General features: G+C 48.1%; 1 protein-coding gene across 1 annotated transcript; it reads left to right on the plus strand.

Annotated features, from left to right (window-relative positions):
• Positions 1-6: 6 nt before the first annotated feature.
• Positions 7-18,533, plus strand: LOC109317577 (kinesin-like protein KIN-12D). Its single transcript, XM_019546325.1, has 5 exons — positions 7-112; positions 8,578-9,194; positions 9,647-9,800; positions 10,780-10,900; positions 16,705-18,533. The coding sequence occupies exons 2-5, from the start codon at positions 8,632-8,634 to the stop codon at positions 16,962-16,964; spliced, it is 1,098 nt and encodes a 365-aa protein (XP_019401870.1). The 5' UTR covers positions 7-112; positions 8,578-8,631; the 3' UTR covers positions 16,965-18,533.
• Positions 18,534-26,781: the final 8,248 nt, after the last annotated feature.

The following is a 26,781-nucleotide window of genomic DNA, read 5'->3' on the forward strand; positions in this document are numbered from 1 at the left end:
GGCGCACCAGCTGCGGAGCCTGCAGCACCTGGGCGCCGCCGTGGAGCGGCTGCGGGGCCGCCTGCAGGAGCTGGAGGCGCTGGAGGAGCGTGTGGAGGGGACGAGGCAGCAGGTAGCGGGGCGCCCGGCTGCGGGGGGGCTGGCTGCTACATCCACGCACGCACAAATATATATATATATATATATACACACACACAAACTTCTTTTGGAGAAAAGTTTTAGGTAAACGCGGTAAAGAACAAGGTTCTTTAGGTGCGTGCGGTATCTCTTACCAGACCCAATGAAATAGTTGGGGAGTGAAGAAAGAAAAGCGTTCTTTGCAAGCTTTCGGACACAAACGCCCTTCCGCAGGGCACAGGGAGAGCCCGCCGGTGTCTGGCTTTGCTTCCCCCCGGGAGCACCCAAGTCTGCAGTGCGCGCATCTGCGACGAGAGCTGCTGCCGACTGGGTCCAGCCAGTGCCAGTCTCCTGTGGCGGAGGGCAAAAGGGAGAGCGAGCTGGGTGCAACTGGGGTTTCGGCTTCCGCTGCTCCTCTCTCGCCTGCAGCCTTTAAACTTTAGGAAGTTCTGATTCGGAGGCTGTGCCCCTCGCTCCCGTGCTCAGTAGCGACCGATGTCCCTTTCCTCCAAGCGTGTATCCAATCCCTCTTTTTGAAGCTGGCTGAACTGTCAGCCTCCATCACATCTGGCTGTGAGGTCTGCCCTTTCATGACCTGCTGGGTGCAAAGGAGCTGCCTTTTATTTGCTTTGAAGTTAGCATTCACTCAGCTAGTTTTCGCTCAGTTTTTCTTCTACAGAAAAAATTCTAGAGCGCTTCTCTTGTTGCAAAGCATGCCGATGGCACCCAGAGAGCTGGGATGCCTTTAACACCGTGGATTGCTGTTTGGAGGCTCTGGGTTTCTTTTGTGAATGTGTTTGCACAGTGCTAATGCTGTGTTGCACCTTGCAGCATCCCTGAAAGGATCTCAAGGTGCCTCCGGGTGGTGCATCCCCCTGGCTAAGAACCACTGATGCAGCTCTTGCTCCCTTCTTGCAACTTGCAGTTATTCACCTCTGAGTCCTTTGTGTGCTTCTAAGTCTACTCAGGACTCATAGTAGGGATGATATCGTTTATTAGACCAACAAAGATTTTTGCAAAAAGTCTGCTCTGAATTGCTGAGTATCCCTGGCCACCTTTGCTCCCTTTACCTGAACACCTGAGTTCACCCCATGCCCAGAGAAATAAGACATTCAAAGGGGTCTCCTGAGGCTGCCACAGCTCTGAGCAAGAGCCTGCTACAGTGTGCAGAGACTTATGAAAGAAAGTGGGACTGTTATTTTTGGAATAAAATCGAAGACCTGCGGTGGAGGGCTTTGATTGTGACCCTGCTAGAATCCACAACCCTACAAAGTCCAGGAGTGGTGGTTTCTCAGGCAGGATCTGTCTGTACAAAGCTCCTGATTGACCATACTGTGAGGCTGAGAGTGGATTTTTCTCTCGAAGTGAAATGGCTTCAGGCTCTTTGCTGATCCTCTGTGGGGGATGGTTTTGTGCCAGAAACAATTCAGGGCATCTGCTTAGGATGCACTGTCGGTCAAAGCTAAAGTGCCGCAGGGTGTGGGATTAGAAAGGAGTTCAGTTGACATTGCAGTGCAAAGGGGATTTGTGTGGCACTGGTGTGCGTGAATATTGGTTTTAGCTACTTCTTGTGCTAGCAAGCACTGTGTGTGTATGTGTGTCTACATCTTGTAAACGAGTGTAATATTTAAGACTGATCCTTTTCCTACTAGGTTCAGTCTCCCAGAAGTACAGCTGTTTGCTCCCTGTTCTTGGCCCGTTGCAGCCCAATGATTGAGGGTCTAGACCAGGGGCAGGCAATTATTTTGGGTGGAGGGCCGCTTACAGAGTTTTGGCAAACTGTCAAGAGCCGCATTTCCCTCTCTGGTGCAGGGAAGCAGGAACAGCCCCGTGGTCCCAGGCCAGAAGCCTCTGCTAGGCAGGGGCTTCTGGTTGAGAGGGGGAGGGGCAGGGCTGGGCAGGCGGGCCTTGCTTCTGGGTCCTGCTGCTGGCTTCCCCTGGATTTTTGACAGGCAGCCAGGAGCAAATAAATATTAATTTTCTAAATTTTTTACGGGCCCCATGGGCCAGATAGAATGGCCTGGCAGGCTGCATCTGGCCCCCAGTCCATATTTTGCCCGCCCCTGCTTTAGTCCTATATTCCTTCCTTCCTTCTATATTCCTAGAGCCATTAGGAATCAGAACTCGGGCAGCTATCTGCTAGATGGCTGCGAGGTCAGGCCTGCCATTTCTGCTGGGACTGGACAAGGGCTTGAGATGCACAGATAGGTATGCACAGTGCTAGAGACACCTGGATGCTTGCCCTGGGAGCCATTACAAATAGTGTTCTACATAGCAAGTGTCTGGGTTTGTACAAAGGGGCTGAAATGAGAAGGAAGATCAGGTGACCTTTTCTCTGTACGCAGAGAAAATTAGGCCTGGGGAAGTTCTCTATTGCCATATTGCACCCAACTTCTTTTGGAAGCATTGAATGCCTTGTGTATCAGCGAAAAGGGCTGGTGAAAACCTTAGTTTGCTTTGTTAGTTGTTTGTTTTGAAAAGTGTTTCTTTGGTTGTAAAATGAAGAGGAAAAACACTTTCTTGACTTTACTGTGTGTCAGGCTCCCGCTTTGCAGTAAAATAGACAGGTGACACTGACCATTTGGCCGCTTAAACAGAGATACCTTGTCTCTAAAGCCTTGCTTATATAAATTGGCAGGACTGCATTCATATCTCATGAATAGCCCATGTAACTCCCTGGCCCCAAGCTATGTAAACTTTATATGTTTCTGGCTAACGGATAAAGAGTTTTGTGATGACTAGTTATTTTCTTTTGTTAATGCTTTACTTCTAAGCTTTGTGGGTCCTTTCTCCTCCCCAGTAGATGCCTTTAAAAATAAATAAGTAAAAGGGGGGTGGGCACAAGAAATAACTTGCTGATTTATTTAAATTTTTTTTAAAGGTGTGGTGGAATGGGTTCCTTTTCAGGCTTCGTGGTTTTTGTTTTTGTTTTAAATTGCCATTTTAGCTGTTATTACTTGTATTTCTGATGAATGTATAGCAACATATTGTTGGTTGCCCCATGGGTCTGGAAGGAATTGTTTCCCCTCCTGTTGGTATGGGTGTCTCTCTTTTTGCCTTCCTCTGAAATGTTGGGTCTTGTTTCAGCCAAGGCTAGGGATTTTGATGGGGTGTGCTTATGTTCCTTCTGGGACTAACATCCCGCCCCGCAGTCCCCTGCAAGTTCCTGGCTAGAGGTTCTTGCTCCTCCATTCAAGGTGAAACTGAGTGCCACATATGGGATCAGGAATGATTTTTGTCCTAGAGATGGTGGTGGGGTGGAAGGGGAGAGAAAGGGATTGTCGTCTTTTATAGCAGGTAGCATAGTCTTGTTCCTTAGACCTCTTGGCTGGGTCCAGACAAGTGCAGCAAGCGGTGCTGTAGACGCATCTGCAGCACCACGTACCATATATGCAGCCGTTCTCTGCGCTGCAGGGTAGCAGTGCAGGGTTTTTTTCTTTTGGACCCTGGGAGATCCCAGGGTCCAAAACACCTGTGCAAAAAAAAAAAAGATGAGTGGTGCATGCGAGAGCAGTGTGCGCCACCCAAAACTGGAGCCTGGCTGGCTCTAAGTGGCAGGATTGCTGCTGCTGCCACTCTAGGAAGGCCCCAGGATCCCAGGTAAGGGTGTTGGGGCCAGCCCAGTGCTGGCCCCAGTCTCTCTTACCCCAGCTGGGGTAACCTGCTGTGCTCCAGAGGGCACATGGCACAGGTGTTCCCCAGGGACAATGAGCAGCGGCACCAGGTATCCCACTGCTTGTTGTCCCCGAGGAACCAAATGTCCACACTCATCTGGACCCAGCCCTTGAGTGTATTGTAACATGCTACCCCCGTCCTTGCCCTCATCCCCCTGTTTTACCTGTGGCAAGTTCAGGTGGTTTTTTGTGTTTTGTTTTGCTTTCAGGCATGATGCCTCCTAGTTGTGCAAGAGGGCAGTTCATGCAGTTCCAAGAATAGATGAGACCTGGGGTCTGGTTTTGCAGACCAGATTTGTTCCTTGGAGGTGTGCTCCAATCTGCATTTTATTAACAGTGCACTGATCTATGGCAATTTGAACCTTGCCCATAACAGCGTGCTAATCCCCTGTGGCAGTCCCAGCATTTCTGCTGTGTCTGGAGGGCTGCTTTTCCCCTTACTGTTCCCTTTGGTCACCAATACTGCTGAAGTAGCCACTCTAAATTCTCAGTTGCCTTGCTGGTTAGGGGCATAGATTTTGGCTGAGGCTGCCTTAGGGGAGTGAGAGAACAGCTCTCTGCACAGCCAGGATGGCTGGAGGGAAACGGTGCCCTGTAGCATTGGTTAGGTTGCAACCTTCAGCCCCCCTGCTACACAAACTCTTGTAGAGGGTGGTTGTGATCGGGATGATCTTACCTTGATTTATCTCCTGTGGTTCCTTCTAGCCCTGCCATTCTATGATTCTGAGAAGCAAAGACTTGTTTCAGACCTATCCAAAAAGATCAAGGGGGTGACTAGGGAACAAGTACACTCAGGAGCACGTATCTGATGTCCCGAAAGCTGAAGCGTTTCCCCTGTTTTCTAGTGCGCCTCACTAGTGTTTGCGAGCTGCAATATCTCCATGTTATATCTGCCTTATAGAAGGGTAAACTGCAGGAATACTTTCACGTGGGGCTGCTGGGTTTTAATCCTCAAGGGCTAAAGGGAGTAGCAGAATAGGGGTGTATTGGGGTGGTAAAAACCAGGGCTCCTTGCTTGCAGTCCCCCCTCCTTTATCCAAAGTAACTGTGTTTGTAGTAGCTTGACTTCTTTTAGTGTTTGGACAATAACTTCCAGGCAATTCTGAATATAACTGAAGCTTACCAGATTTTCTGGTTTAAACACTGGTAGAGTTTCCACTCTGATGAAGACATCAGGCCTGTCTTGATATGGTTAAAGCCTTTCTTCAAGAGCTAGCCATACCGTGAGGTCATAAGGTTAGTGTTGGTTTCGGACTTGCTTCCTTTTCCATTTATAACGATGGCAATAATGTGCATTGTTTGCAATAATGTGCTTTGCACAAATGCTGTAATCAAACTCAGATGTGTTTCCTTTATTCCCTTACATAATGCCACATTCCATCCCAGAATACTTAAAACTTTGCTCATGGCATTATTCAAGGCCTGTTTGGGGTTGGTGGGGAATGGGAAGTTTCTGAGCTGCAGATGCACTAGCTGACTTCACTTATGTCCTGTCAAGCAGCATTCATGCAGGTCTTGTCCTCTGGGTGATTTTACTCTCTTGCCTAAATGCAGAGCTGTTTCCTTTGCTTGGCAGCTAGTGGAAGATAAGACATCTTGCCTCTGAGTAGGGTTACAGTAACAGCCCTGACCAGGGGTTAGCAATGTTTTTGGGCAGAGTGCTCAAAATGCCCGTAACCTTGACTTGTAAGATGTTGGCATGCCAGAGGCGGATGGTGGGGGAGTCACGAGGGGCCTGATCCTTGTTGTAGCAGCACAGTCCCAGTCCTTCCCCACTGTCCTCCCCCAAGGTGCACGTGCCGTGCTCTGGCACCTGTGCTGGGGATCACCTACCCCTGTCTTATACTCTTATCTTAGTTAATGAATTAATACTTGGTCGCTGTCTGGAATGGAGTATTGTTCTCAAGACAGCCTCTTGAATGAGCTCCTAGAGAGAGATGGTAAGCAATTACCAAGTCATGAGAGATGAGTTGGACACCAGCTGGCAAGAGCTGTGAAGTCGAGAAAGCCTTTATCTGTTCAATAACGTTGTGATACAAAGTAGGAGCAGCTTGATCGAGTGTGAGATGGGAGCACTGTCTGCCTTAAAGACAGAGTGTCTGGGCATTTATAGACGAGCTTTGGGAGGCGGGGAAAGGTGCTTTAATTAGCACTGAAAAATGGCGACAGGGTGCTTTAACTGAAGCTCGTCAAACCAGCTTTAGTTAAAGCACCCCCGCTGCCATTTTTCGGTGTGGGGACACTGATACACGTGACACTGAGGTCTGCTGGAGTGCAGTAATTACCATGCTCCAGCAAACTTGATTAATCGAGTCTACTCCAACATGCTGTAATTACGGCAGGCTGGAGCAGCCTCCCTGCATGTGTAGAGGGACCCTTTATCAGCTTGCCTGGAAGGGAGTTTCTGTCTGAAGAGATTAGGCAGCTTCATAATGGATTTGGGCCTTGGATTTTAAATTGCCTGTATCTGCCCAGCCCTAGGGAGTAGCAACTTGAAAAATCTGCTAAGCTTTGTCATACGGGAGGGGGGAGTATGTAAGATTGTGGATCCTGCTAAGTGGATGGGCGTATTAAAGTCTACAAGGTGCTTTGGATGCTAGCCTTAGTATCCAGATCTGAGCCTCTGCTCCAAGGCAGATGTGGGTAAATGTGGTATGCTTTATTAGACCAACTAAATAGTTGGAAAAATTGTTCTTTGAAAGCTTCCAGGTACAAACACCCTTCTTCAGACAGAGGGAGAAAACTTGAAGCTCTGAGGCTGAAAAGTTAAAGGGCCATGTTGGGGTAACAGCAAGTGACCCCCCAGTGTGATCCCTACAGAGCAAGGGTTCAGGCATATGAGAGAGAGAAATGGCCCTTCCATTGCCTGAGGTGAAACACACAGGGCTTTGCTCTCATTTCAGCAGCCTGCCATTGCTAACCGGAACAAGCCCTGAGCCATGGGGCATCCAAATCTTCAAACATCTCAAAAGTTCCCAAGAAGAGGAAGCCAAACTTTCAAGAGTAAATTGGATGCTTATCTTGCTGGGGTCCTATGACCTCAGCTGACTTCCTGCACTTTGGGCAGGGGGCTGGACTCGATGATCTCCCGAGGTCCCTTCCTTCCAGCCCTAATGTCTATGAAATCTATGAAACTTGCAGAGATGCTTACAGTAATAGTTTGCAGGGTTCCCTGACACACAGAACAACATGAGATCGAAGTGACTGGCCAATTCATGTTGCAGGAGCAAAACACTCAATATTAAAGCAATGGCAGGCTGCTGAAATGTTTTGGAATGTAATTTGCTGGAGTTGCCTGTTATAAGCCCATCTTCAGTAAACAACACCTGATGTTTAATGTGTGTGTGCTGCCTCTGGCAACTACAACCCTCCTATCAGTACCCTGCTTTGTTGTCCCATTGAGAGTGACTCCCGTTGCATCTTATAACAGACAACAAAGAGAAACTTACATGCTGCTTTCCCTAGAATCGATTATTTAGTAGAAGAATTGACCCAAACTGCTTTCAGCATGCTTCCAAGGAGACAGGCGGTGTGATCTTGCTGGGTCTTTGTAGTGTGAAACTTGGTGCGGAAGGTTGTTAGCTAAACTCTACCTTGAAGTTCTGTAAAATATTTTTGACAAATACTCCCCTCTGGTTGGGAACTGAAACGGACATTGACTGTAATGTTGGAACCAAGGCTATCCTTTGTTCTTCAAGCAAAGGGGTACATTAACAACATCAATAGCAATCAGTAAATTTGGGTTTTCAGCTGACTTGCTTTCCACAATCTAATTAATGCAAGGGGAAAAGAAACATACTTGCAAGCAATTGTACAGTTTCTTTAAATACTTGCTTTGTAGATGTTCTGTCCTTACCCTGATCATGACAGCTCTGGAACAGCTGTAAAAGAAAGGGTCCCAGCGAATCCTTCTTAGGCCATATTCTGAACCCAGTGCATGATACACTGGTACCTACAGGTGAATCTGAATGGCCCCCTCTAGTTGGATATGCACCTTGAGATGGCAGGACCTTACTTGGAGTGGTACTTGGCACCCACAGTCCCCTAGAAGCCAGTGGGTATCAGATTGCACTTTCAAAAAGAGATGGCACCTGAAACCTGTGTTTACTCTACTCTAAAAACACTGGCTGCAGGAGTGGAATGAGTGCTCCATGGATGCTCGTACCATGAAGACAAGATCAAAAAGACTCAGGATTATGTTCTCTGATGTCCATGCTGGAGGTGATGGGAGGGTTCTCATCGTGAAGTTTGCAGTGACAGTTTTACTAGTCTGAGGCTTCTTGTGATCTTGGGTAACTTACAGAGCCAGATTTTTCAAGGGTATTTGACCACCTAAAGATGCAGGAGTGGAATGAGTGCTCCATGGATGCTCGTACCATGAAGACAAGATCAAAAAGACTCAGGATTATGTTCTCTGATGTCCATGCTGGAGGTGATGGGAGGGTTCTCATCGTGAAGTTTGCAGTGACAGTTTTCCTAGTCTGAGGCTTCTTGTGATCTTGGGTAACTTACAGAGCCAGATTTTTCAAGGGTATTTGACCACCTAAAGATGCAGAGAAATGCCTAATGTGATTTGTAGAGATGCCTAAAGAAGGAAAATTTCTAAAATGCTCTTCTGTAGCTTCCACTAGGTGCTTCCCCACTAGGTTCCTAAAGCCCCTAAATACCTTTGAAAATCTGCCTTGATCTCCCATTGATGCCTTGCAAAAAACATACTGACCCTGAAATATTTGAATGCTACAGTGATGGGTTGGCCGTGACATTATTGTGCCTCTTTCCTTCCTAGCTGTTGAACACAGAAGAGCTGGAGCAGCGACTGTCCTCTCTGGAGCTGGCTCAGATGTTGTCCAAACAGAAGCTGGAGCGAGCCTCTGCTATGGCTGAACGTATCACGACCTCTGATCCCATCAGCAAGCTGTCAGCTTTTCAGGCTGAAGTAAAGCAGGCCATCAGTGAACTGAGAGGAGATCTCCCCTCCAGGGCTGACCTGGCTGCTCTACAGAGCCAGCTGAAGCACCTGCAAGCAACAGAGCTGGAGGCACTGAAGCAGGGAATGGACTGGGTTTTGTCCTCGGGCCCTGTACTGGAGCAAAGTGTGGCATCCCTGGGCAGCTCCCTCTCCAGCAACCAGAGAAGAATGGAAGAGAATGCCGTCAGCCTGCAGGCCCTCCAGCAAAAAGCAGAGCACACCCAGATGGCCGAGGAAAGGCTGGGAAAGGACATTGATTCCTTGTTTGCCAGGACCTCCACCTTGGAGCACAGCTTCAACCATAGTATGGAGCTTACACAGAGTTTGCAGCTGCAGGTGGAGCAGAGCAGCAAGCAGTTGGCTGGGTTGAAGGATACAGTGGCAAACCAGAGCGGGGCCAGCAACCCAGGGTCTCAGCAACTGGAGAACATCTGGTAACAGTGTATTCTTGGGGCTATTTGTGTCTTGGGGTAGCACTGAGGGTGTGAAGGGGAGGCATGAGCAAAGTTGTCAGAGCCTCTGGAGAGTAGCTGACTTTGATTTGGGAAGAGCAGCTAGGGTGCTGCTAGTCTGCCTTTGACATGGAGGTGAGGGGGGTTGTGTGAGGGAGACTTGCTTTGGTTTGGGCTGCAGAGAGTGCTCCCTCATGACTATCACCAGCCACTTTCTTGCCTCGTATGGTAGCAGCATCTTGCCCCTGTTGACAAGGGAAAGCAATTTGAAGGCATGGATATCAGGCCCAAAGTAGTGCAGGATGATGCAAGGTTCCAGGGCCTGCTGTCAGTACCAGCCAGTGCTTGGCAGCAGGAGAGAGCCAGCTGAAGCCTCCCCCTTCTCCCTGACAGCTCCCATATCTTACTTTGCTCTGTGCCTTGGGGCTTCCTAGGGCGCGGATCCAGCAGCTGCAGGAAGAGAAGGCTGTCATGCAGGAACGAGTGAGCAATGCACTGTACAGCATCACTGACCAGAGGAGAGAGTTGAAGGGCAGGACCTCCAAGCTGAAAGCAGCTATTGATACTCTTCAGGGCCATGTGACACAAGTAAGCACCCCGGTCTTCCTAACCATGTGTACTCTCCTGTCTCTGAGGCTAGGTGGACATGCTGGCCAAGTCCCATGTTCAGGAAAGCAATGCAAAGCAGGCTTAAAAGATGGAAGAACAACAGTGATTGGTCATGGGTGGCTAAAGGCCTTGAAATGCCTTGAAGGCACAGTGCAAACCTAGCTGTTCATCTATGGGCGGCTAGGAATCCTGCACATCCAGCAGTGCCATTGCTGAAAAAAGAGCACAGTTAAAGTTGAGGTCACAGTAAAGACCTGCTCCTGTTGTTTTAAGCAGTACAGCATAGATGCAGGTCTTGAAGCTGTGTGCTGTAGAGTGAACCCAGGTAGGTTTTCTGCTACTGGGTATTCCCTGCCCTGTAGCTCTATGTTGGCACTTTGCCCTGAAGGTTTACTGGCTTGTGCAGGTTGGCTGAGCTAATGGAATGTGACATTGTTTTGGTAGCAGGATTCATTAGATTTTCTTTCCTGTGAAATTTCTCAGCCGCTGGGCATAGAGTTGGGAGAGGGAGAAAGCTTCTCCAATGTGTATCTGGGTGCCCTTAGAGGAAGTTTCCTGATGCTTGCAAAGACATGATATTTTGGTTGCAGTAAAGTCTCCCAAAGCAGAATAACTCTGTTAGACAGCAGTAAGCTTTCTTCCTTGGCGACCATAAGAGTTTAGATGCAGGCAAAGTTGCACTTGGCTCAATGGGAGATGCAGCTATTGGAGCCATTGAACAAAGGAATTGTACAGGGGTTTCTGGTTGGTCATGATCACTGGATACATGACTGTCCTGTGCTGGGAGGGAAATAGTGTCCTGATAGGATGCTGAGGTAGCTCCCAGACAAAGCATGAAGCCTTGGAATGTGCTGGTATATGACTTTTGCCTGCACAAGTGCCATGGGCTTGAGGAAGATTCTCTGGGGAGGGAAGAGTTTGTTCTATAATCTGGATTTCCCCTTTCTTGTCTCCTCAGGTGGAGCTGGGCACAGCCAATCTGAATGCACAGCTGACTACTGCTGTAGAGCAGCAGCTGCAGGGTCTGAAGCTTAGCATGGACAAGCTGGAGAGCAGCCTGGGGACCAGATTCCAGCAGTGTAAGAACAAAACCCTCCTAGAATTAGATGGGGTGTGGTGTTCTCCCATGTCATGGCTGGCAGCACTTCTTCATGCAAGAACTGGCACTGTTGCTAGTGTTGTATGCTCAACAGCTGGCGCATGAATCTTTTTGCTTGCTGCTTGAGGAGCCACAGATGTTGGAGATGGAAGCTAATTCAACATGGCTCCTTCCTTCCTTCCTGCCCGCAGGGCTGTTAGCACACGTGAAATGGCTGCTTCCGTGTCACTTGATTGGAGTCTGCTCCAGACTGGGGAGCTCTCTATGCTGTGCTATTTTTGGGACAGACACCAGCTTTACAATTTCTCTGACTCCACTGTTTCCCTTCTCTAGTTCATATTTAACTAAGAGGTCCTCTTCATATTTTCATAATGAAGACCTGGAGCAGCTGTCACATTGTGTACAAAGCATTTAGGGCTGTGTATGCCTATTCTTCCTTCATTTGGGTCCCATTTTCAGATAAGTGGCAGCTGTTTAATGGGGTGCCTTTTTCCAGCCCCTATTGAACATGTGCACCTATCAGACTACATTACTCTGTCCCTCAGCCCTTTTCCCCTTGTATGAGAGCCCTGAAAACTGGCAACTGGTGCTTCAGCTGTCTTGTCACAGTTCTCAGCATGGGACCCTCTGCAGGAAAAGGATCCTGTGCCACCTCTGAAAGTAGCTGAACTTAGTGTAGAGATTCAGAACACTGGTTTTTCTAGCACAGGGATTGCAAAGCATTTAGGTGGGACTGTCATGAGGGGCAATGAATTATTTAATAGCATAGCATAGTGTCCACCTTGCATTGGCAGCGTTAGCGACTAGAGCAGTGTGACGTGGTGTAACGTCATGCAGGTTGTTGATGCTTATGGGTCTTTCCTTATGACAACTTCATTCTGGGAGGTAGTGAGCTGATAAAAGGCCTATCAAAAGGTAAGGCATATGAAAGGGCCTCCTGTTTGCCCTGTCTGGTCAGGATGACAAACAAGCACCATTGTGATAGTGAGGCAGGAACACTGTTTACAAGAGAAGCACATTTTTTCATGGGGCCTGCAGGTGACCTGCAGAACTCACTACTCCAGAATGTCACCATGACAAAAGATGAAATATGCTTCCTTTTCCTTGTGCTGCCACTTCATTGCCTTCTAGAATTAGAAGCGGATGCTGACAGAACAGCATTTGCAACTAGAGGTGTTGGGATAAAAATGAAACAGGCTCTTGGTCTGTTATAAGTTGGTTGGTGCTTGTCTGGGGAGATGTATCTGAGTTTGTGGAGATGCTAGTTTTCAGTTACCGGTGATGGCAGTATTTGAAGCATGAGGGACAGAGAGGTTTTTTTTTTTTTTTTTTTTTTTTACATTGGTATTTACAGGTGGATTCTGGTTATCCTACAGCATCCACTGGGTGGTGCTACGGGACTGCAAGTCCTGCAGGCTTTTCCCACAAAACAGAAGAGGTGGGCTGCTTTGCACAGTGGAGATAGATCAAAGATCCTGGATACCCTTATCTGGGAGGAAAGGTTAGGACAGTAAGTCTAAGGAAGATGCTAGGCTAGCCAAGATTGGCTTTGCCAGATTGCTTGGGGGCTGGAGGATTCCTGATGGAAGGAGAGTGTTGCACTCTTAATGTCTGGACTTTCTTGAACAGGTCTTTTCAGTTTTCCTCTTTGACATGCCTGCTTTTAAGGGCAATATCAGCTGAAATGGGCCTCTGTCTTCCTGGGGCTTGGCTCCTGAGAACCACAGGCATCAAAGCTCTTCTGCGTGAAGGCAGCTGGATACAGCTGCTGTCTGCCTGGCCCCTGTCCTTCCTGCCAAAGAGATGAAGGTTGCCCACCCAGGCACCCAGCCAGGACAGTGACAGACTCGTACCAGTGGTCACTAACCACAGGGGTTCTGGGATTCCACCTTCTCTGTAGTGCAGTGCTGCCCAATGTTTTCCTTAGTATAACCCCTTTTAAACACTGGAAATTTTTTACCCCAAAATGATACAGATAACGTCAGTGCCTCTTTCCCCCTGTGGGTGACACAGCCAGAGTGGAACACGTGGGGTTGGGGACGATGTAGCCTGCAGACTCGGGGTCCCTGAACTGCTGCCCTTACCCTGAGCTCCTTTGTGGCTAGATGGGTGGGTGGGCAGCAGGGTGGGTAGCCTCAAGCCTGCAGCAGGCAGCCCACATCCACCTCTGTCCCATGCCTGGAGGGCACATGCACCCCCATGCCTTCCTCCCTGGAAGTGCACATAGCAATGGGGAGCCAGGCCCCCCGCTACCCTCCCTGGACATGGCCCCTTCTCCCCCCTCCCCCCCCCCCGGCTCCATCCTGCTTCCTCAGTCAGGCTCCACATTCCTGCCCTGGCCCTGTGCCCCTGACTGGTCTGGTAGGCAGCACCCCCATCCCGAGCTCTGCTCCATTTCCTCCCTCCCCCCCTCACTGTGGAGGACTCAATCTGCCCCCCTGCCTCTTCTCTCCATAGACTTACCTGGAAGGAGCTGCTCTTCAGGCTGCCTGGCTGCCACATGCATAAGTGTGTGTGCACATGCACGTGGCAGCCCCTGTGTGGTTGCCCTCCTCCTAATTCCCACAGCCCCAAGTAGCCCCTTGCAGTCTGGAACTGTGCAAGCCTGCAAGAGGAACTGGCCATTTCCTGCTATTTTTTCCTGTGGTTTTCATCATAATCAGTCAACACTGTTGAGTGCCTCTGGGTAACCTGTTCCAGTTCTTTACTACCCTTCTAGTGAGAAAATTTAACTTAAACTTCCCTTGATGCAACTTGAGACCATTGCTCTTTGTTCTGTCACCTGCCACCACTGAGAACAGTTTACCTCCATCCTCCACCCTTCAGGTAGTCAAAGGCTACCTAGTTAAATCTCCCCCTCAGTTTTCTCTTCTGCAGACTAAATAAGCCCAGTTCCCTTCAGCAACTTTTCATAAGTCATGTGCCTCAGCCCCCTAACCATTTTCATTGCCCTCCCCTGGGCTGTCTCCAGTTTGTCTACATGTGTAGTGGGGGGCTAAAACAGGACACAGTACTCCAGATGAGGCCTCACCAGTCCTGAATAGAAGGAAGGAATCCCTTCCCTCAATCTGCTGGCAGCACTCCTACTAATGCAGCCCATTATATGCTGTTAGCATTTGCAATAAGGGCATGCTGTTGTCTCACATTCAGCTTATTGTCCACTGAAACAAGTCCCCCCAAGTCCTTTTCTGCAGAGTTGCTGCCCAGCCAGTCAGCCCCCAGCCTGTACTGTTGCATGGGATTGTTCTGTCTTAAGTGCAGAATTTTGTACTTATCCTTACTGAACCTCATGAAATTTTTTGTGGTCCAGTCCTGCAATTTGTCATAGGCTCTCTGATCCTAGCCATACCCTCCAGCTTGCATTTATCCTCCACTGACACCAAGCTGGGGGGCAGTATCTGATACCAAGCACTGTGGACATGATTTTTTTGGCCTGGCAAATCTAGGACAATGCTGAGAACAACATCAGGAGCTTCATATTCCTTTCATCAATTTGACCAGAGCCTTTAACTTCCTTAACCATGAGGCTCTGTGGAAGATCTTACTGAAGTTTGGCTGCTTAGGGATATTTATCACCATCTTAAGACTTCTCCGTGACCAGGTGACTGCCTCTGTTTTATGCAGTGGCTCTGGTAATGGAGCCTTTTGCCATTCAACCCGGTGCCAAGCAGGGCTGCATGATTATACCAGTTTTGTTTTCCATCTTTCTTGAGGTCATCAAGATGCTCATCTGTGACTGTCTGCCACATAGCATCAGCATGTAGTGCAGGATGGACAGGAACCTTTTCAGTCTCTCCTGCCTCCATGCCAAAACCAAAGTTATTTTGGTTTTGATTTGTAGAACTTCAGTATGCTGATGATTGTGCTGTCACTGGACCTATGAACAGCCCTTAACTGCTTCTCTCAAGCATATCTGTGCCTAGGACTGACCTTTAACATTGGAAAAACAAAGCTGTTTTACCAGCCTGCTCTGGGACAGTCAGCTGCCCTGGCTAACAGCCTTGTTGGCAGACAGGATCTGGAGAATGTTGAACACTTCACATACCCGGGCAGGCATTTCTCAAAGAAGGCCAACATCGATGAGGAGATCCAGGATAGGATGTCATGTGCCAGCTCTGCCTTTGGAAGACTGAATCATTGTGCGTTCAATGATTGTAACGTAAGGACTTGAAAAAAGCTCCTACTGTATCAGGCTGTCGCAGTTTCAACTCTTCTCTATGGCTGTGAAACTTGGGTGGCCTACAGGGACCACTTGAGAAGCCTGGACTGCCATCACCAGTGCTACCTCTGGGAGATCCTTGGCATAAAGTGGGAGGATTGTCATACAAATGCCAGTGTCCTCACCAACGCTAACACAACCAGTATGGAAACATTGATTATTCAACATCAGCAGCAGTGGATGGGGCACTGTGTGTGCACGTGTGATGTATGTTTACCCAAACTACTGCTATATTCCCAACTCAGCCAAGGACAAAGGACACATAGGGTGCAGAGGACATCCTCAGGGCAAACATTAAGATGTGTGGCATTGACACCACAAACTGGGAAAAACTATTCTGGAACAGGGCTATATGGCAAAAACTTGTAAGAGAAGGTACATCTTACTTTGAGGAAAATAGTCTTGCCCTTGACACAGAAAAATGACAGAAATGGAAGGAAAGGAAATAAGGTGGAGAAATTTGTGGTTCAACCCTTCCTTTTAACCACCACCGTGGCATCTGCCAGAGTCTGCAGCTCTAAGATCAGTCATCTTAGCTATCAGTGGACTCATTTACAACCCTTTACTTGGCCTGTCGGGGTGATCATCCTCGACTGTAAGGGATTGCTGCCACTGCTGCCTCTTCTTCTCCCCACACACCCTGGTTCTTCAGGCTTAAACAAGCCTGGTTGATGCCTTTTCTCTGGCAGTCTGTCAGCTTCTGTCAACCATCCAGGCTCTCTCTGACTTTGGAGGAAAAGGGGACTATGACCTGTGCATTGACTGTCTCTAATCCCTGTGAAAACAGACTTTGCCTGGGGCAGAGGGGACTGTGTACTGTAACATTTGCTTCAGGAGCACAATTCAGTTCTGGCATCCCAAAGCACCCTTTCTTTTGTTGTATAGACTCCTTTTGTGGCCTAAATATCTTAGTCATAGGGAAGCGGGTTGGGAAAGGACTTTCATAGGTCATTTAGTCTAACCCCTTGTTTGAAGCAGGATCATCCCTATTCAAACCATTCTGTACAAATCTATAATCTAACCTGTTAGTAAAACTACCATCAGCTCTGACACAACATGAGACTTAACATCCTAACCTGACACAGGTAAAGCAGGGGGACCACAGCAGTCAGTGTCCTGCTTCTGTACAAGGTTGTTAATATACTGCTATAGAAGAAGGCAAAACCCCCCCACAGTCCATACCAATCTGACCATGGGGTAAGATTCCTTTCTGATGCTAAATATGGTGATTGGCTTGACTTTATGTGCAGGGGCAAGATCCTCTAGCCAGGAACCTCTGGCTTTAAGTGCCAGAAGGAGCTTGGGCACACCCCAGTCAATGTCCAGCCTTGAACGTACTCACCTGTGGGCAGAGGTGGGGAGATGATGAGTTGTGCTCCCTGTGCTACAGAGATTGCTTTGCCAGGCTGCTGGTCATAGAGATGGAGGTGCATAATATGGCTGTATGTGAAAGCAACAGTGGGAGGGGGACGGTGTGCTCATCCAGTTGCATCAGTGGGAAGTCTGGCTCAGTGTGTTCTAGACAGATGAGAGAAAACTTAACTTCTTGTTTTCTCCCTTGCCAGGTCTCTCCGGAGAAGTGCGGACCCACTGTGAGATGGAGGATGGCTGTGGGTGGCCACACCTGCGTGAGGTCAGCTTTCCCCGCCGTGTTCTGACACAGCCTGCGATCATGCTGGGGTTGGCAGGGCTGAGTGCTCATGGCTCTGTGGGTGTCTCCGTGAGAGCTGTGGATGTCACAGATTCTGGCTTCAAAATACACATCACCAATGTGGGCAACCACAGCTTGTCCAGTGTGAGGGTCTCCTGGATGCTGTGCGCATAGACCAAAACCTTTTGACGTGGCCTGTGGAGCAAGAAGTCAAGGCATGGGGGTGCAGGCAACTGTATGGAAGTGACTGTAGTTTTACTTTGGTTTTTCTATAACATAGTTGCAAGGAGCCCTTCTGGGTAGGATCCAATTTATAGCCCCTCTTAGGAGCTACCTGTTCTCCAAGAGTGGCAGGCAGCACAGCCCTAGGCCTTGGTGGAGAGCCTACAACTGCTAATGGCAAAAACTGAGGCTTAAACTTGCAAACATAAGTCCTAATATATGCTTATCTGCAGGAGGCTTTTTGTGTGTGCATTTACCCACTCTGTATCTACAGGTGTAAGGATTGTTCATGTAAAAGGTACACGCTGGTTAATTGGGGGGAAGCTGAGACCTGTGCCCAGCAATTTGGTGATTAAGCTCTTTTTTTTTTACTTTTTTTTGGGTCTTTATATTCTCTATAGCAATATTCCTGGAATGTCTTGTTGCCACCTTAGGATGCGACTCAGGGTTTGGTATCTTTGTGCTTAAACTCATTTGTGCAGTGACAGAGCTAACAGCTGGGTGGAGCCCATATACCAAAGGCTGACTCTTTCTACTGTTGCAGTGCCCTGGCTGAGTCCATTTCTCCTGCTCAGCAGAGGGCACTCCTAGTCAGCTGTTGCCTTGTCAGCCCTGAGTGTCTCTGGAGAAGAGGTGGCTGGTCATGCTAAGCTTTCTGACAGTGTTTGTAAGTTGATTTAAGATCATTGATCCCCTTCTCTGTGGAGTGAAACATGAATTTAGACTAAGGCAAACGTCTCTCTTCTAATTATTGTGCAATTTCCTTTTAGCCTCTGCAGAAATAGAGTATTAAACAATCGCAAAAGGAGGATATGTTTTTTGGGCTGTAAATAGCTTGTCCAGCCTCTTGAGCCATTTACAGTGACATCCGTCTTTCAGAGAGAAGCAGGAGGACAGCTGTCACTGGAGCTCTTGGCTCCGTTATTGGAGGAAGAGCCTGCAAGACAGGTTGCAGCCTCCCTGTGAGATACCTTGGAAGGACAGAAAGTGGTTCTTGAGTGCATTGTTCCCTTTTGCCCCAGTTTAAGGTTAGAATGTCTTGTGGTGGCAGTAATGGGAGTAATCTCTACTAGCACAAGGTAACATGTGGGCCTAAAGAAGCGGCATTGGAGGAAAAACCTGAGCATTAGCCTGTTAACCTATTTCTAGTATATCCCTGGACTGAACATTAGGAGTGGGCTAGCAGTTTCTCCTGGTCTGAATGAAAATGGGAGAGTCTTCCTCAAGGATGATAGCTGATCTGGGGCAAAGGGACTGGTCACTTCTAACTTGATGCTAGGACTGTCTCTTTTGGGCTCTAGAGTAGAACTGCCTGCATAAATTGCCTTCATTATATATATTAGACCATTTATAGTTGTGAGAGATGTTAGATGAGCTTTTGGATGCGCATGCCCTTCATCGGCCGGCTCTGGGGAAGAAGTAGATACAAATTCTAGGTCAAACAATTACTCTTGTTTAATTCCATCATTCAATGAAACTGGTCACTTAAAAAGACGCCATGAAAAACCTGCGGAGAAAAAAGAAGTACTTGGAAGGACCAGGAGGGAGGTGGGCATGTGGCTTTTTATGTATAGATTGTTTGATGGTCTGGCTGAACTCTGAGTGGTGTGGTATTTGACAGCCAGGGGTGGGTGGTCAGTCAAGCTAATGCCCTGAGATCAGCTTGAGCTATGACAGCAGGTGCTTTACAGACCCAAAGAGAAACACTGACCCCTCATGTATCTAGCCCTCTGGAGTTGCCAGTGAAGGGATACTGCCTGAGGACCTCGGTGAGGGGAGAAGGGTCATGCAGAATCAAGGTGGAAAGACGCCCTCCCCCGGCTTTTAGCTGTTTCCATGTAGCTGAAGCAGTTCTAGGCTTTTCTGATCCAGCAAGAAGCTCCTGCTTCATGATTTCTATAGGCAGAGGACCTGTTGGTTGTGTCTTTGTTTTCAGGAGTTGATCCTGTGACTCAGTGGCATAGACCTGGGGGTTTGCAGGCAGGTACTGGCACAGACCTAGCTGCTGCTTTGGGAAGGAGCAAGTGCTGAATCGCAAAGTTCTTTGGAAGTGAATTGGCGCAAGCCAAAACTTCCTGGGGTGGATCTCTGTTGGGAGGGAAGCATTTGGCTTTGTTCCCATCACATGTTGCTCTAAACTGGTTTTCTGCTCACGCTGGGGAAATGCTGTCCCCGAAATGGCTGAGTGTTGCAGGCTGAGATTGAACTGATGGCTGAACATATATACTAATCCCCAGTTAACACAACGTCTTCTGCTTTGTGCATTGTTTGGTGGGAAATCACAATAGCTTGAAAACGCATTGCTCTCTATTCCATTGTTTCCATTCCCTAGCTGCTTTGACACCTGGCTGCTCAGCCCCTTGGGTGGGACCTGCTGGCAACAAAACCACTCACATGAGCATTGTGCTCTTCAGCTACAGGGTGCTGTTTCCTAAAGGCCAAATACTCTAGTTTGTCTCAAAGCAACACCCTGTCCCTCCTGCCCTGCACCACCACTTATTTGTGGGGAGCATTGTATTTAATTTGCACAGAATTTGGCCCAAAGTTCCTGCTGTCTTGGCCAGTAGGTTCCCCTCTGTACTCATCTGGGCTAAGATCACACTTCATCCCATCCATTGTTTTAAGGCCAAGAGCCTCACAAAGGTCTTGGCTAAAGCTTTCCAGTGTCTTTTCAGTGCTGAATAAAATGCAAGTAATCTACAGGTTAGCTGAAAGCTTTGAAACTGTTCTGCTAAATCAAGGAGGTTAATCGGAGGTGGTTTGGGTGCAAGACTGGGTGTCAACTCCTTGTTTTGAAGTAAGCGTCCTGTTTTAATTTAGCCCAGGTCAGTAGAAACCACAACTGGCTGTGGAAGCACAGGTCCTGCAGACTGTGCCTAAACTAAAAGTTGCCCTATCCATCCATGCAGGCTGCTTGCACATGCTGGGGACCAAAAGCAGCAGTGTGTTAGTTGAACCTGGCTCTGCAGCATCTGTATAGATTGGGCACTTCAGCTGAGCTGTTTGGTTCTTTTAGCTAAAGCTGAGTCAATCAGCTATTAGAAAAAAGTGTCCAATCTATACAGTTGTTGGGTTGAGCTGAGTCTAAGGTGCTGCCTCTTCTGGGCATGTGCAGGGCTCAGTGCGGGAATGTGCTGAGCTTCAAGTAAAGCGCTGTTTTTATTTTTATTTTTATTTCCCCCTCCCCAACATCTGCAAGCAGCCACAGTTCCTACAGCTTAGTGTGTAATAAGTGTGTTGAACTAATTCACTGATTCTCAACCAGGACGCCCTGGACTTCCAGAGAGACTTCAAACCCAGAGACTTCAAATAGGAATCCGTAATATCAAAAACATTTTGACCTGTTGTGGTCTTTTCGTGGTCTTGCAACAGAAGAATTGTTCTATTGTTTTTTCTATAGTCAAAGAATGAGTGAAAACTAAGAGCTGGCATTGTCTGAGGGGTGCCTCAAGTATGAAAAAGTTGAGAACCACTGAACTAATGCAACTTGTCTCTGTAGGAAAATGCCAAGTTGCTTTAGTGCAAAGTTTGTCTTTGCACAGTCATCTTGAATAGAGCCTAAATTGTCTTCACACTCTTAAAGTGGATGTGTTTTCTATTGTATGTTTGATAGAAGCTAAAATCATAAGATGAATCAGTGGAAATGGCAGCAGAATAGGAGTTTCAGTCCTTTTTATTTCTGCTGCAACCAGCTTTTGAGAGGTCCTGGAAACCTGGAAGTGAGCAGTGTTCTCTCATTGGTCACAGATGATATTTTCATGTTCCTACTTCCTGTCTGTTCTTGCACCATCCTCTTTACTTGGTCCCTTTCTAGACTGAATCCAGTACTAATAGAACCGTACTCTGCAGGACTTCTCCATCTGGAGATCTCCAAGTACTTCCCACACTTCAGGTATGTAGTTGAGTTACGCAGTACTACATCATGTAGAGCTCCCACTTTTAGCTAGTGCTACTGCTGTCTGCACCCTTGAATCAACCATGTTAAGTGACAGCATGGCAGTCATGGTGTGAAGACTAACTAGTTTTCTCTTTTTAAGAGCTTGGTTTCTGTCTACTGTGCCAGTCTCAAGGGAGGCTTGTTCAGAGCTTGTCCAGTTCAAGTACTAGGCTTGGCTTTGGTTCAGTAACAACTAGCTTCCCTTAGGTTTTTTCTTTGATTGAGCTACTAACTGCAGTTCTAACTTTTACAGCAAATCTCCTTGAATAGAGAAATAAAAAACAGCTCCATTTCTTTCTGGGAGACAATGCCATCAGAAATCAGTCCTTCAGCTGCTGCTCCCCTAGATAAAGGATCAGTTTGCAGCCCTAACCAGGCTTAGTGCTTTGCTGCTCAGACTTTTTAAACTACAATATCTGTTGATGCGCACTGCTTTATAAAGAACTGAAGCTGGATTACAGATATCAAGTGGGATTGAGTAATGGTTTATTTTTTTCCCCATTACTTTTGAACAGTTTCCTGCAGTGGGTTGTTTTGTTCAAAGACCAAATGACCAAAGTTTTGTTGTTTGTTTAATTACAAGGGATTCTTGGCCAATATTAATTTCACTTCTAGCAAAACAGAGACAGGAAGGACTGTACCTGCAAGTGAATCACTGCATCATGAGCTCTGACCCCTTCGTTAGCGTTGTAATCCATGCCCCTATTAGAGATGACAGACCTGGTAACCTTCTCTTAAGCTAAGAGGGATGGAATTGGCAAAGGTCACACAGCTTGAGCTGCAGCCTTGGAATGCCCTTTCTTGCAACGAAGCATCCCTTTTGTCGTCTTTTCTACCTACTTCTCAGCTTCCCGACCCGGCCCCCAACCTCCTCTCCACACAGATTCTTTCCAGTGTCTTCCCCCATGATATCTCCCTTCACAATAGCTGTTTTGCTGCACCTTCCCTTCCATCTGTTTCAACTGTCTTCCCACCAGAGTTTTAGATATCTTTCCCCGGAGTAAGTTCCACTCCTTGCAGCACATGGGAGTCATTAGGGGAGCAGCTGATGGAAAGAGCTTCAGCTGAGAGTTTTTATTTCTCATGGGGTACTAGCACTAGTGCATAGATTATGACATTTCTTGTATTGTAGGATTAAAGTAGGGGCCTCAGAAGATCTTAACTTCACTTTGACCAATAGCTGGGATAGTTTAGCAAGGGACAATCCAGTCTTGAGCAGGAGGCTGGACTAGATAACTCCAAGATGTTCCTTCCAGCCCTGTTATTTTATGAGCCAATCTATCATGTGCTGTTTAGTTCCTGTGAGTTTATCTCACCTTGGCCCTGCCACCAGGTTGTTTGGGAATGTCTATATATTTCTGCTTGGGGCAACTCCAAGGGATACTTTTGAATCTCCTGAGACACACAAGCCATCCCACCCTGATTAGATTACTGTGGCTTTCTGCACATCTGAAGGGATGGTTTTTCTGCACCGGAAGGGCAAGTAATGGGAAGACTAGTTCCTCAAGGAGCTCTAGTGCGGAGGAACAGGAAACTTGAGCTGAGTCCTTCTAGGAACTAAGCCTTATGATGCACCCCTCTTGTGCTGTTAATTACAGGCATTAAAGACAGGAAGTGGGAATGAGTTGACTGCTGCTGAAGGGTGAGCTGGGTGGGGGTTAATGTCAGTAGCTGGTGAATTAAGCCTATCGCAGGTCTTCTGTTCAGCCCCAAGTATCAGTATTGATGCATTCTTTGGATCTTTGTCTCTTCAATTACAGCTGCACTAAGATATAGGTGAGTTATAGATGGACTCTGTTCCTACAGGCTGGCCTGTGTGCTGTAGGCTGACTCCCCCAGATATATATGCTAAGGGCTGGCCCACGGATTGTAGTCTGGATAGCCCTGTAGATTTGGTGCTACAAGCAGTGATGGCAGAACTTCAGGATGCACAAGGAATCTCTGGAGATTTGTACCAAGCTGGGCCCATCGCTCCAGAGGGAACCCACTAACATAAAGGTGCTTGTGAGGAGGGAGCAGCAGGTTTCAGTTGCTATCTGGAAGCTGGCAACCCTTGATCACCTCTGGTCTCCTGCCAGCTATTTTGGCATGGGCAAACTTATGGCTGGGCTTCTGTGACATGTTGTGCACCACCCAGAAGAGGCTGGTGGTACACTTCTGCCACATTGCCAACCTGTTGGAAATCATAGCTGGAATGGTCTTTCCAAATTGCATCAAGGCCATCAGTGGCACCTGCATTCCCATCCTGTGTCTAGTGCACCATAGCTCAGAGTACATCAGCCACAAAGGCATCTTCTCTGGTGTGCTGCAGGGTGTCATGTGCCATCTAAAATGGTTCACCCATGTTGCCCCTAGGTAATTAGGCAAGGTCTATGATTCCAGGGTCTTTGGGAACTCTGGCTTGATTCCCGTGATGACATAGGGAGGATTTGCCTGCAGCATTCTCAACATGGAGGTGGAAGGGATGACTGTCCCCTCAACCCTGCTGCTTGGGGAACCGGCATACCTACACTGGACCCTTGGATGCCAGGAGGGAACTGTTCGACTACTGTCTGAGCAGCTGCCAGATCACTGTGGAGTGTGCCACTTCGAGGCACCATGGAAGATGCTCCTGCAGCACCTGGACGCTGGCAAGTAGTTCCTGCCCCAGACAATCATTTTTGTCCACATCTTGCACAACAACTCTGAAGCCTCCTGAGCATCACAACTGCCAGGATATTCTTCTGAGGAAGACGCTGGCAGTCAACTTCCTGGGGTGCCAGGCTGTGGGGTGGGAGGAGGGCATCATTGTGTAAAGCCCAACTAGGTGCAAAGGACAATTCATCTACTTGTTTTTATAGCAAAGTAACTTTTTATTAAACATTTTAAACATTCAAAGTCTGTGTGCTCTGCTCTTGAAACGAAATGTTTTGCAGGGGTGGGGTGTGCAGGGGTTGCAGTGACCCAAAAGCAACTTAGCCCTGCCAGCACAGGCTCACTGGCTGCCTGTTGGTTCACATTGTAATTAATTCAGTCTGTTCTGCATTTTAATGAGAATGCTCCAGTATCACTTCACCTCACCATCATGTGTATTAAGCCCCTTGCATTTTAAAATGGCTGCAAGGGCACTTTAACTAAAGCTCATCAAATGAGTTTTAGTTAAAGCACCTCTGTGGCCATTTTAAAATGAAGGTTGGGGGGTGCTTAATACTTGTGACAGTGACCAATTTTAATTAGAATGGCTGTTGGGGAACTGCTCTAATTAAAATGGCCCGTCCCCACCCCGAGCACATGTATAGGCACCCACTAAGTCTGAAAAGGGAGAGGGGATTTTTGGGGTAGTGACAGGCAACAGGCTGCCTCAAATTGGAGGCGTTGAAGGGGCTTCTCTTTCTTGAGGTAAAATGCTTGGGACCCTGCAAGGTTGGGGCTGGTTCAGACCCTGAGTCCTCCAGTGTCCCTTCTTTGGTGGAGTAAGGGCTCTGGGGCCTTACAGTGGAGATGTTTGGTAAGTGTGGCTGAAAATGAGGACTGAGGAGGGGATTGGTCTTGCTGTCAGTATGGCTGAGGCAGCTGGGGGAAAATCTGGGCATGAGGTTGGGGGAGAAGGGGGAAGGTCTTGAGATTGGAAGGTATATGCAGGTGTGGCAAAATTGCAGCTCAGGGCATGAAAGTTTGTCCCGGGGAGGTGGTTGGGACTATGCTGGGAAGCTCTGGCCCAGGGGAGGGAGGGGTACAGTGGCCAGTTATAGGCGAGTCTAGGCTTGTGGTAGGTACTGATGTCCCTGGGCCAGAGAAGGACGCCCCTTAGCATGTGGGGGGATAAGTGTGGGCCTGGGTGGAAAATGGAGCACAATTTGAATGCTGTCTCTCTCCTGGTTGAGGGTATCTATGGGAGACTTGTGTGCCTCCATCCCAGTGGTTTTCAATCATTTTCAGACCCCTAAAAAAATTTGAATGGAGGTGTGGACCCCTTTGGATTGTAAGTGTGGGTATTTACATACTTTTGATGATAGTCATCTTTTGTGGACCCCTTTGGACATAGTATGCAGATCCCCACCCCACTGTTCTGTCCACATGGAGGTACTGCATCAAGGTGTCCATGGTCTGTCTTGCTATGTCAAACCAGCTCTGTGGTTTTAATGTGCCTGGAGCATAAGAGGCATGCCTGATCAACGCACTTATTCAGGTGATGCTACCTGCGGTGCTGCCAGGCCTCCACAGCCATAACTGTCCTCTTTGAGCCTCTTCACATTTGCTCCAGGCTCTTGAGATGGTAGGTATACCAGGGGTCTTGCATGGGGACCTCTGTCCAGGCTCAGGCTGTCTTTGGTGCATCTAGGATGTGGGGTCAACCAGGGGAAGGTGTCCCTCACTGGGGATACTGTGGGACCTTGCCTTGTAAGTTGGAAATGGGGGCTCAAGGAGGGGAGGGGGAACAGAAATTGACTCCCAAGCCCCAGTGTTTCCAACATGCTTCCCCAATCTTGGAGCCTTCCATAGTTTATGGTGATCTGATCCTCCTCTGTAGCCCAAGAGCCAAATAGCTGGAAATACATAAGGTCTTTCTTTTGGAAATCCTGCTACCTATGCCATCCTGAAGGTGCAGGAAGTGGTTCTGCCTCCCAGCTTCACCTCCTGGGAGGTCCAAGCAAGTTACTGGGGCTCCCAAGGGAGAAAGGGGTCTGCCTTTCAGTGTCGGAGCAAGTCTGCATAATTATCTCCTGGGGAGGTGTGAGTATGAAACCATGAGGATTGGATTGTAATGCAGTACTCTCTTGACTCCTTCCTGCAATGAAAAGATTGTCAATGCCCAAGGGGTGGCTGTGTGGTTTTGACAGCCTACTACCACCAGGGATGCTTTGCTATTTCTAGGTAACTGCCACCTAGTGTACCCAGCCCACTGTTAGGTCTCTCTACCGGAGCCTGCACTCTGCTGCTCTTCAGAAGACCTCTGCTCTGATCCCTGCATGGACCTCATGGAAATGCTTGTATTAGAGTCCAGGACACCACCTTCCATGTATCCGTGCTGGCATCAGTGAAACTCCTGCAGATTTCCACTCCCTGCCTGCTTGCTGTCCTGCTCAAGTTGAAGCGTATCAACTTTCCCAGGAACTTCTAAAAGTCCAACAGCAAGGACTGAGGAGACAGACTGCTGTGCCCTATAAAATCTTGGTGAGCCTCCATCCATTGCTGCACCCCTCTACAAGGGCTACAACTGTCAAGGGAATTAGCTGGGAGAAAAAGGACGTTCAGCTTGGCTGTTTCAATTTGTTGCTGGACAGGGAAGCCTGCTGCAGGGAAGCAGCTGATGAGGGGGGGAAAGGGGGATCAGTGAGGTGATATATGACCACTCATGTGAGCACTGACATATGTGACTGTCTTTCTCTTTCAGACTAGCTTTGCTTGAATTGAGCTGCACTTGGAAATAAAGATGTATTTGGCTAAGAGACCTTTGTGTCTGCACCCTGCCTGAACTCCTTTTCATGGGGAGGTTTTCAAATTTTTTGGGAGCCGTGGCTTGCAGGGTGGAGAAAACAGCTGCAAGTCAGTCCCATAGACAGTACCAGGGGTTGGGGTGGGAGGGGAGAAGAGGCACCATTTCAGGCCCCCTCCTTTGGGGGTTGGTGCCCAGTAGTGGGTGATGGGAGATCCCAGGTGGGTTAGCTGCCAGCTGCCTCAAGTCCTAGAATGTGGGAGGGCAAAGGGCAATTTCAGGCTGGACATAAGGAAGAATTTCTTTACTGTCCGAGCCCCCAAGGTCTGGAACAGCCTGCCAGCGGAGGTGGTTCAAGCACCTACATTGAACACCTTCAAGAGTAAATTGGATGCTTATCTTGCTGGGATCCTATG

The sequence above is a fragment of the Crocodylus porosus genome, unplaced genomic scaffold (genome assembly GCF_001723895.1).
Source record: "Crocodylus porosus isolate Cpor-Errol unplaced genomic scaffold, CroPor_comp1, whole genome shotgun sequence".
Taxonomy (NCBI): domain Eukaryota; kingdom Metazoa; phylum Chordata; order Crocodylia; family Crocodylidae; genus Crocodylus; species Crocodylus porosus.

Excerpts from the sequence above, each read along its gene's own strand:
- LOC109317577 (XM_019546325.1), top strand. The coding sequence starts at position 8,632 with ATGTTGTCCAAACAGAAGCTGGAGCGAGCCTCTGCTATGGCTGAACGT. Across the intron at positions 9,195-9,646 it reads CAGCAACTGGAGAACATCTG|GGCGCGGATCCAGCAGCTGC; the intron begins GTAACAGTGTAT and ends GGGGCTTCCTAG. Across the intron at positions 9,801-10,779 it reads TTCAGGGCCATGTGACACAA|GTGGAGCTGGGCACAGCCAA; the intron begins GTAAGCACCCCG and ends TTGTCTCCTCAG.